The sequence below is a fragment of the Bubalus kerabau genome, chromosome 9 (assembly GCF_029407905.1).
Source record: "Bubalus kerabau isolate K-KA32 ecotype Philippines breed swamp buffalo chromosome 9, PCC_UOA_SB_1v2, whole genome shotgun sequence".
NCBI classification, from domain to species: Eukaryota; Metazoa; Chordata; class Mammalia; order Artiodactyla; family Bovidae; genus Bubalus; species Bubalus kerabau.
In genome coordinates, this window is record NC_073632.1 from 22,614,866 (window position 1) to 22,626,393 (window position 11,528).

Below are 11,528 nucleotides of genomic sequence, written 5' to 3' on the forward strand. Positions count from 1 at the left end.
AATGAAATCACATATAATAACCACATATGCAAACAATTCACATAACAATTAAGGAAATTTCAATACATGCTGAGTGCATTTTGAATAAGCATGCCAAATCACAACCTGCTTACAACCACAGAAGTTAAGTTAGAACACTGACATAATACTTTTTTTTCATAATATGGAAAGAATCAATGATATTTTGGTTCATTCTCTGCATCATTGCCTTGTTATTAATTTTTGTTTGATAATTCTCAGTCTGTGGCAGAGATGAGGAATGTATTTTAATAAAAAGGAAGAAACACTGTTGGGAAATTTAGCACTGTTGCGTTTCACAAGGAAATATACATTTAAATGTATATTTGTATTCAAATAGACCAATACTCAAAAATAGTCATAAGGGATGTCAATCACTTATAAATATATAAAGAATGATATACAGGTGTTTATAAAATTACTATTCTGCCTGTTTACACCAATTTGCTGTATGTTTGCACGGTGTAAACCAACACTTATTTTCCTTTGCAGCAGGTATATTCCATACTAGAAGTGGCATTTTAAGTTAAAATGCCAGTATGGTCCTTTTACAAAAACAATGGTTAATTATGAAAAGACAACATCAATGTCTATTTATGGACATTCATTTACAGAACTTAAAGAAACTAGTAAAGCAATCTGAAGACATGACCGCATAAATCTTGGAGAAGTCAATGACAGGAATAATTGAAAAGTACAGAAAGCAATAGTTTACATACAAAACTGTTCAGCATCATGCACGTGTCAATGAAATGTTGACTGGTTTTTAGTTTCCCACAACGAACGAAAGCCTCCATGTACAGTAGTCATTGCACAAAGACGCTCCAGCAATATTTTACAATGATATTCTCCCTGCAATGTTCATGCCTCATCATGCAGCGTTGTACTGGCTCACTGTGAGTGCATGGTCGATGCATTCAAAACGATTACTCTTGAAGCAGGGCAACACAATACAATGGCTTTCTGCCATACCCGTCTTCGTTTTAAGAGTGAACGTACTCCTTGTGAGTCAGAATTTTCTGTTTTGAGAGATTACAATCTCCTTTTAGGTTTTCCTAAAGGTCAATTGAACTGTAGTAGTAGCTTGGAGACATGAGTCATAGAATTTAACTGGGGTTAGGGATTTATGTAATATTAATAGCACATTTTAATGGAAATGATACAAATTAAGCAAACATTTGCTTTCAGGAACTGCTGTTTCCAACTGTAGGAGATGGCTTTTGATTTCTACTGTATACACTAGTAATGGAATGGATGTTATTTTCCTACTATCCATACACAGGCAGTGAGATTAGACTATTAATCTACATGCATAGTTTAATTATTCAACATTCTGCTGTCTGTAACCATATTGCGAGGTTTCCCGGTAGCCATCACTTAGTATAACAAGCATGCAACAGATGTTAATAGGACAATAGGTATTAAGAATATCATTATAAAATATTATTTCAGTAGCAATGGCTCAGGACAAATTTAATGCAAAGGCAGACGCAACTGGCCTGAGCATGCTTTTGAAAAATCAGTACATGGAAAAACAGTACCACCAACCTTGCAAGGAAATTGACCTGAAGCAGCAGACACTAGGTTAAAACTGCTGAAGGGCAGCAGCAGCCCACCTTGTTGATTTCCAAATGACCAGGATTCCAGAAAAACTGAAAAATTGACTGTTGGGAAAAGTCTTTAACAATTGGATTTTAAGGTGTTCGTAGAAACTCAGATGTGGTACTTGGGGATCAAAAGTAATAAAGGATGGTTGACCAGCATATGTACAACAGACAGCCCTTTGCACTTTTCTTCTTGCCACTTTTATCACTTGCAAAATCTTTTAGGCTTGCCATTCTATGCATTTTGTTTGTTTGTTTTTTCATGAAAAAAACATAATAAAGCAGGTGTGAGTGTGGACCCCTGTTGACTTGAATCAATGCAAAATATATTTTCATTAACTTCAAAAGTCTTCTATTTTACATAAAAGTAATTCACAACTGCCTTTGCATCATTATAAACAGTGAATGCAGATGCCAGAATATTTCTAATAAAACTATCTACATAGGGATTGTGATTGCAAACAGTCATAGTTGTGTAGAATATGAACGGGAATGAAGATAAATAGAAGTGCAATTATAAATGAATAAGGTAGCAACATACCTGTATATTAATATATTCATAAAACTGAATACTGATAGTGAAGAAACTAAAGTTTTAAGTATTCGTAACACTAGCAGTTTAAGTTCATATTTATGAATAATGCTCTTTGTTATCAAAAGGCTATGCTATCAAAGCTACATTCTGATATATCTTTTTACATAAATTGGCAGGATTTAGGACTTTTTAGCAATGATAATAATAGCTAGCGTTTGCTGAGTGTCTTTTCTATGACAGGCAGAGAGTTGGTCACTTTATATATTGTCTCTCTCTCCTCTCATGACCACCCAGCAGAGTGGCCTTATTATCTGATTCACAGATGAATCAGTGAAATTCAGAAGGGTTAACACAGCAGCAAATAAGCAGCAAAACTCGGACCCCCATAGTCTGACTCCAGAACATACAGTTTTCTACCATACTGGCTTATGAAATAAATATTTGCATGAAAGATTAACTTTAGAAACCAATATTGATATGAATTTGGCTATTAAAATATACATAAGTATTTTACTTACTCTATGAAAAACCTTTATTTCATGCCTCATCAACAATAAATATGTGCTATTCAGACATCTCCAATTCAGATACAGATAAAGTTTGGTATATTAATGTTACAACTTGTTTAAGCACTTTTAAAACTAAAGTGTCTATCTTGATATATAGTGTTTACAAACATTGTTATTCATTATGGCACTCAAAAGGAAGATATGTCCAAAAGTTTAACATCAATGCAAGGATGGATGGACAGGTGGAAGGAGATTAGTTGAATAAGATTTGGTAAGTGTATGAAGTGTATTAAAGATAAGGAAAACCAAGAACAAACTGCTAAAATACCATCTTGATGAACCAGTAAGACCTTTAGTCTAATTTTTGTGATAGCAATACTGAGAAGGGTACTACTTTAATGGTAGAAACTTTGAGAAGCGAGCAAAGTGTAGTTTTACTATATTCAGTAGGCGCTAATTGTTATTTTCTGTCCAAAGCTAGTATAAATTAAATGACCTTTGCCATGATACAGATATTTATTTCATTTGTGTTTATAAGATACCAAAAATAAGCAGTTGAAAAGTTCATGTTTCAGACAAGTAATAAATTATTCTGTGCAGATTACAAAATGCATTCTTTCATTAAACTGGCTGGGTTGACCCATTGTCAAGCAAGAAAGCCGCGCAATGCGAGCAAATTAGCACGGCGCTGGCCTAGAAGACCTGGGTCTTGCCTGCGCCTTGTCCCTGGGCATCATGTTCGTTAACTGAGCCCTTCAGCCTCTCCAGTCCTCATTTTCTCACTCGGAGAATGAGAAAACTAGAAGAGATGACTACACATTCCCATCTAGTTTGAAATTTCTGTTGCAAGTTAGACACAGGATTATAGAAATACGCATTAACTTGCCTCTTAACCTAGACACAAGGTAATTAAAGCTTATAGCCTCTACTCAGTTATGAATTAAAAACACCCAATATTTCATTATATATTATGAACTACAAATCAGAGTTACTAAAATTACAACTGTTTTTCATAAAACATACGATCACCTCAAATTTACATTAATTAGAAAGGTGTCTAATTCTCAGGGAACACTGGCCATTGACCTTTACATGTTAAGTGTTAAATTTTCTAAATGGCAATTAATGTGCAGTATGATATAGGAACCAAAAATAACTCACACATTTTAGATCTTACAGAGAGCTGGCCAAGTTATAAGGTTAGGGTTAGAAATAAAGTCTATGCAGCAGCTAAAAATTATTAAAAGAAAAAAATCAAAAATAAATAAATAAAAGAAAAAATCATTTCACTCTTATTTCTATGGGAGAAAATACTAATTATGAAAAATAAAGTTCCTTGTATAAATACATAGACTAAAACAACATAATAAAGGTGGTATCCCCTATATTTTAAAAAAAGGATACTGGCTGAGTCCCTTCACTGTTCACTCCAAACTATCACAATATTGTTAATGGACTATACCCCAATACAAAATTAAAAAAAAAAAAAAAAAAGTAAATGCCAAAGTCTTTTAATTAAAGGTATGGAACTTTCCACACATAAAAATAAATTAAGTAGAAATTGACTGGAAAATAGTATGAAGACAAGAGTACAAGTTGGAAAAGGGAAAGAAAAGTTACAATGGCTACTTTAGAATTAAGGTCAAAATGACATCTCAAGAAGCAGGGCTGCCAGTTGAAGTTTTGAAATGTATCAACAGAAATGACTCAGAGAACTTCTGTTTGCTGCCCATTGTCCCCAGAAACGCCTTGGCTACAAATTTTGTTAGCCCTTCCCAGCCTCCTGGGGCCACTTAGTTGGTAATTAACACTGGACCAGTCCCATCCACCACTGGAGCCACAAGCCACATGTGGCTATCAAGCACTTGAAATGTGGCCAGTCTGGATGAAATGCACCGCAAGTGTGAAATACACACCCAGTTTCAAAGACTCAATACAAAAAATGCAAAATATCTCACTAATAATTTTTATATTGATTACATGTTAAAATGGCAATACAGTGGATATATTAGTTTAAGTGAAATATGTTGCAAAGACTAATTTCTCCTGTTTCTTTTTCCCTTTTTAATATCACAATCAGAATATTTTAAGTTGCATGTGTGGCTTGCATTTGTGGCTCACAATATATTTCTATTTGACAGTGCCAAACCAGAGAATGAGGTCCCCTTCAAATAAAAAATCTTATTAAAATATCATTATTAAATGCTGACCTAAGCAGGTGAGAGACAAGAAGAGAAACAGCTTAAGAAAGCAAAAGAAAGAGCTATACCATGTGGAAATAAATACAAACTTAAAAGATAAATTATGAGAAATACGGAAATAACTAGTAATGTAGATAGCAAAATGTTCTTTTCAACTGCACTTTGCTAACTATCTATTATCCAATTGAGAACTGATTTTTTCCCACTTACATCATTTCCAATCCAATTCTTGTCCTAAGAATTCACAACTTTTTCTGATTTTCAAATAACTATTTTCTTAATGAGCAATAAATAGGCCGCTTTAGTGAATTATCTAAAAATATCTTGAGTGGGGCTTCCAGAAGTTCCTCCAGTGAAATTCCTTCCTAACAACGACATAGAAAGGAACATTAAAAGCACTCTCATCTGAATATTACTTCACAGAGGCCACTCTGAAAAGCCTCTACATTCATGAAGTATTCATCAGATAAGCAGAGCCAGCAAGTTCCCCTTACTTTTCTGAACATGCTGTACATTTTGAAGACTCTGCTTTTCCTAATCTTAATTTTTTGTACTTGCGGTCTTGAACCAGAGGATTGAACACAACAGAAAGTTTTTGGAAAATCTCAGTGCTGTCTTGAAACCCTTCTACTTCCCCACAAACTCTAAATAAGCCTCACGCTCTGAACCCCACCCCCAATTTCCACACTGCCCCACCCAGAAATATTGCTTTTTTCCCTTAACTCCATCAGGAGCATTACTTTACCGGGAAAAAAAAAAAAAAGGCATATTTTTAAGTTGTCTTTATGGTAGTACCCCATTTACCTTGCAGAAAAATAAATCTACTATGTCAGATCTCCCATGATAACTGAGGAAACACAGAAGCTCCTACTGGGTTAATATCCAGAAAGGGCTTGTTCCACCAATACTGACAAACGAACACATCAAATGCACACAATAGTAAGGATGAAATAAGGTTGAAAACCTAGCAGAAGTCCTTCATTTTCTAAGGGGTGGAGCCTACAGAGCTTTTCCAGACCCTTGGGCCCTGAGCCCATCTCTGAGGCTCAGAAGACTCAGCGCCCAGGGATGATGCTGGGGGAAGGAGGGTTGGGGGAGGTGAAGCCCGGTTTGCCAGGCTCCCACCAGCTCCCTGGGTTAAGAACCTTGGCCCAGACCCAACCTGTGCGCGAGGGGCTGGGTCTGGGCTTGGGCCAGGCGTCCCGGGGCGCAGCGAACCAAACAGGGACAGCAGCGACCCCCCCACCCCGGCCACTGCCACCACACCCCGGGTCCCGGATTGCTACCGACCACCCACTCCCGGGGCGATCTGGCTGCTCACGTGCCCGTACCGCCCGCCTCGCCGACCGGACTCCCCACAAAACACACAGAGGCGCAGAGCCGGCGCTGTTGGAGTCTTTTATTTGGTGCTGTCACCGAGGCCGCGGCCCCGAGCCAGGGGCTCCCCCAGCCACGCGCACGAGCGAGCGCGCCGGGCGCTCCGGGGCTCCTGGGTACCACCCTTGGGGCGTCCGGTCCGTAGAGCCGGGTGCAGCCGTCGCCCCCTCCCGGACGGCTGGTCCTCGCTCCGAAGGCGGCAGCGGCGGTGGCGGTGTGGACAGCACACCGCAGAGACAAGCGCAAGGAGAGCACACAGCACTGTACGGAACGGAGGAAGCGGAAGACGGAAAAGAGCTGGACCTGAGAGCTGGGAGGTGGACGAACCTCAGAGAAGGGGGCGTTTCTCCGAAGCAGAGAAACCCCGGGAGAAAACACACGAAGGGCAGGGGAAACAGATAGAGCAACAATGGCAAGGAAGGTTTGCTTTTTTTTTTTTTCCCTTTCTAGACTTCTACCTTGTCACGGAGAGAAGGAGGGAAAAGCCTTTTACCTTCTGCCTCGATGGAAGACAGGAGCAGGGCCGCGCCCAGGGCGGCGAGCGCTGGGGGAAGCCTGGTCCGCATGCTCCGCCTCGGGGCTCACAGCCACATGAAGGAATCTGCCGGAGGAAACAGTGACCGCATCAGAACCGGGTCCGGGCGGGCCTGGAACCATGTTAGAACTGGAGCCTGGACCCGGGCCAGGACCCGACTCGCTCTGCCTTAATAACCACAGGGCCCAGCCGGGCAGAGAATGGGCCCTATTGTGGAGCAGTGGAAGAAGTCAAGTTCGTCTGCAGCAGTTCAATCAGGGCACTGAGAGCGAGTTGAAGTTTAAAGAGGGTCCTGTTTGCCTGGAGGCCGGACCTGCTTAGCATCCCGGGTGAAGGGCCTTACCAGGCCCCACATGACTTCATCCTGCCTGGGTGATGGCTAATTCAGAGATCATCTTATCCCTAAGTCAACTAAATGTCTCTTCCAGCTGGGGTTTTTATTTGGCCAGGTTTTTTTTCTCCCCCCCTAGCTGCGGAACTCTTTAGGTAACTGTACTTTAGTGGTCTCAGGGTAATTTGGAAAAGTATAATAAGCCTCTTTTACTCTCTTTTTTTCATCATTTTGTTCTGCCTACAAATATGCAGCCCTTGATGGTCTGAAATGGATTATACAGAAACATGTACAGCCCAAGAGAAACTTGACCCTCCTGCTAGCTGTGTTGTCTTAACATCTGATAAATCTTTCACTCAAGATGAGGAAAAAACAACTCTGAAATACATAATAAAAAAGGGAAAGGCAATAGAAGGACAAAGCACTCTTGTCTGTTTTCCCAAGATTTTTTTTTTATAAAATTCTCAGTAATAATTACTCTTCTCACTTAATTGTTCATTTATTCCAGAAGATTACAGGTTTACATGCTCCAGAGGAGAATATATCCTACTCTGATTTTTCCTGATTCTGTAACTAGGCTATTAATTCCTTCAAGACAAGGAAACTTATTCACCTTTTGTGGCAAGTAACACATAGTAAGTAGGTGCCTAATCCATGTTGGTAGAAGGAAATCGAAACTATTCTAAGGTCCAACTCAGGAACAAAAGCTACTAGCGATGAACTTAAAAGTGGGAGACTGCCGGAGGCAAACATAAAAAGAGAGTTGATTCTGAGATACATAAATTATTGTAAGGCAACAGACCAGGCCTCTTGAAAAACGAAGTAATGCTTGGGAACCCAAAAAGGAGCCAAAGGTTGAGCCCTCTTTGAGAAAAGAAACTGACAAGCTCCAACCGTGTCTTTCCAAATTATTGGCATGATGTATCAGGGCAGCTTTCCTGGGCCCGAGTGTAAATTGCATTTTAAATGTCTGATGAACAGGCTTGCCAGATTGCCCGAAGCTCCTTTTTATAAGCCAAGATTAAAATTTTCCCGCTGCTCTAGAGATCCAAGGACTCTAGCAATTTCTTTCTTCCTACTTAACTGTTTGACATGTCTAACCCTTTTCTACATCAGTAAAAGGCAAGAGGTGAGACTGGTCCATTGTTCCCATCATCTGGCCTTAACTTCGCTATAATAATTTCCAACTCAGTTGGCAGTCGTGCTCGCGAAAAGTTAAAGGCTGACAATCGACCCACCGAAAAACTGTGTGCAGATTTTTTTTTTTTTTTAACCGCTGAACTTGTAAAAGTTGTGGCAGGGCTATTGTGGATCTAGAGCGCCACTTACCGGCTGTCTTAACTCAGCGGCACAATGGATCCTATCTCGTCGCAGTATCTGAACATAAAGCCAGGCATTACACCCATGTTTAAAAAAGAAGAAAGAAAGAAAAGAAAAGTTCTCTCTCCTTTTAGCCAAAACATTTATCTGAATGTTTAGCAACACTTCATTGAGCATTCTCAGACACAAAAAGTCTGAAATCGGCCGCCCCTACGTGGCAGCAGGGCCATTTCACACACTCATGAATGAAAACGAGTCGGGCGGGGGTGGGGGTGGGGGGGCGCATAGATGGGGGGCTGGAAACTTGGATTCATCTCCTTGGGCCAACTCGTCCCTTCCCCCCACTCCGCTGGAAGAGCCCAATTCTTGCCAAGTTAAAAAAGGCAATTGCACCCCCACCCCGCGGGGTCCCTCCAGATTTCCTGCGCGTCACCTACCACCGACCTAACCCACTGAATCCTTGACATTAGTTTCCCAAGGACCACCAAGTTTAGCGCTCATTTCCTTTCTTGCCCCATCCCTCCCCGGCGCTCCAGCACGCTTTAGAAGGCCACAGAATCCGTGTTGAGGGGAAGGGAAAGGGGTCCCCGGCAAGCCCTGCAAGGACCACCTGCGGCCCCTAAGGGTGCCTGATGCGGTGTACCTCTTCTGCTCCCTGGCTACACTCCCCGCTCCTTTGAACCCTCTGCGACCCCTACCCTGTCTAGGATAGAGGATGGAAACTCGCGCAAAGGTTCCACGACCCTGAGGAGGGCCACCCCGTCTAGCCTGGGGGAGAAGCTGGGTAACGTCGGGCCAAAGCTGAGTCCCCGAGAGCTGAACTAACCCCCACCCCCACCACCCCCCAACGCCGGGATGCTTTGAAAAGTGGAGGAAGGAGCCAGAACACCAGCCCGGGAATCTGTCTCCAGATGCCAAACGCACCAGAGCAGCCTGGACGAGGGGTCGGCGGGCCCTCTAAAGAATTCCGCCCCGGGCGTCACCTTTTCTGCGCGCCGGCAGCCGCGAGGCCCCGGGGAGACCCGCGGCTCCAGGACCCCGCGCACCCCTCGTCAATTTCAACCAAGCATCTATAGACGAAATGCCTCCTCCAGCTGGAACAGTGAAGGGGTGCTTTACTCACGCAGAGCCGCCCGGCATCCTCTCTTGAGAAAAAAACTACCTTTCCCCCTTCATGTTACACTTGAACACCCCCCCCCCAAAATCTCCGAGTAGCCCAGGCGCACGTTCAAACGGCCCCCGCTCGGGCTCCTGAATGGCTCAGAGCCGAGCGAGGAAGAGGCTCGAAGTTAGTTTCCCCAATTATCTTTGGAAGGGACGAGGCGAGGGGGGAGGCTAGCAGCCAGACCGACCTGAGGCGGTGGTGACCGAGGTAGCGGCGGCGACAGAGGCTTCACGGCGTCGCGGAAGCCGGCGCTCCGTGTGACCCCCCGCGCACGCCCGGGTGGTCGGCGCTGCGCTCCGGGCGCACCTGGCGGCCGCGGAGAGGTGGAGCGGCCGCAGGTCCACCGGGGAGCCGGAGGCGGTGGAGCCCAGGCAGAGCGGCGGGCGCGGCCGGACAGGCGGAGACGGCCCGGGACCGCAGCTGCCGGCGCGCGGACGCGTCTGGGTCGGCTCGCCTCGGTCGAGTGGGAAGAGGCTCCGCGCCGCGGGCTCCTTAATAGAGGGCTGTTCCCAGCTCTCAGTTTACTCGGTTACGAAACGCCTGAGAAGGTGGACGGCTGCCACGGGGTGATGTATGCTCCTCCGGCGGTGAAGGAGGTCTACTTTTGGGAACGTGTGCATACTTCGAGCATTCCTTCGGCGTGAGGTGGCGATCGCCGTAGTAGCAGTGCCCCGGCGGGGAGGGGAGAAAGGGAGGGGGCAGGGGCGAAGCAGAGGAAGCGGGGAGGGGCGGGTGGGGCGGGGGGACTACAGCCGCGGCCGGGTTCACTGCCAAGGGAATCCGCTTACTCCTCCGCTTGGGGCGGGCTGGGGAGCTCGGGTTTCCCTCTCCGGGCGATTTTCTTTAATAAATTTATTTTTCTAAATTAAGAAGGAGGGGGGAGGGAAGTAGCAACTTTCCTGTATAGAACTGCAAGAATGTGACCGACCCCACCCCATCGTTAGCCCCATCCCCCATCATCGCCACCCGCACCTTTCTCCCTATCCGTCCTGGGGTGCACTTAAAACCGATTTACAGCGTTTCCATTAACTAACTGTCTGTGCACGCGGCGCGCCTTCTGTCTTTTTCAATCTCGGGCGATTGGAAACCCGGATGGCCGCCTGCGCCGGGCTCAGCGGTGGGATGGCTTTCCCAGTCCTGTCTCTCCCTCCTCCGGTGCTCCGGGACGGAACTGGGAGGCTTCATTTGAGCCAAAAGAGAGGGCGAAGGAATGCTATGAAACCTAGGGATCCTCCGAACTGGAAGCCCGCTCGGGAACAAGTTCCATCCACCGTCGAAATGTCTCACTTGAGCCAGAACAAAACTTGATTCCGAGTCGAGGCTTCGGAAAGAAAGCTCTGCCCTTCAAACCCCGCGGGGTCAAGGCGACGGAGGGAAGTGAGTTTCCCCCCGACCCCTACTGCTGGGAGCTGGCGGCCACATGGGGCTCGTGTTCTGCCAGCGCCTTCTGCAGGTTTTGCCGCCCCCCTCCCCGCTCTGCGCCACCTCTTGGCCCCGAACGGGGCGCCTGGCACTGAGGGCTGCCAAACCGTATTAGACGCACGGGAGGAGGTGAGGCACTCTTACACTGTGGCATCCGAAAAGCGCTTCTGGAAACTTTCGGGTTACACGTCAGTGCGCTCAGCGCAAGCCCCGCGCCTTTTGGCCTCTTGGAGCCCAGGGGTTAGTCGGCCTCATTTAAGCTACCGGGGATGGAGACGAGAGCGCGGAGGGGAACACCGCAGCGCCGTCCCTGAATTCACCGCCCGCAGTAGAGGAGGAGGCCGGGTGGCCAATATAACCTCTTCTCCCTGTTTGATCTGGCATCTGTAAATTTGTCTTTCCCCCCACCGGGCTCGATAGCCTCCGAACTTGCCTTCAGAATGGCAAGAACTCTCAGGGCGAGCGGTCCTCTGCACTCCGCCCCACGCACAGGCTGCTCTAGAGGAAGCCA

General features: G+C 45.3%; 1 protein-coding gene across 3 annotated transcripts in view; it reads right to left on the reverse strand.

Annotated features, from left to right (window-relative positions):
• COL12A1 (collagen type XII alpha 1 chain) overlaps window positions 1-10,225 on the reverse strand; it is a 119,912-nt gene extending 109,687 nt beyond the window's left edge. Inside the window, exons 1-2 of one of the 3 annotated variants that reach the window (XM_055534817.1) lie at window positions 9,783-10,225; window positions 6,738-6,845 (exon numbers count right to left, since the gene is read on the reverse strand). In XM_055534817.1, coding sequence (XP_055390792.1) covers window positions 6,738-6,810 — 73 coding nt within the window. In that variant the 5' untranslated portion in view covers window positions 6,811-6,845; window positions 9,783-10,225. The remainder of the gene's footprint in view (window positions 1-6,737; window positions 6,846-9,782) is intronic. The other 2 variants (XM_055534819.1, XM_055534818.1) reach the window with 2 other exon arrangements.
• Between the last annotated feature and the right edge of the window lie 1,303 nt (window positions 10,226-11,528).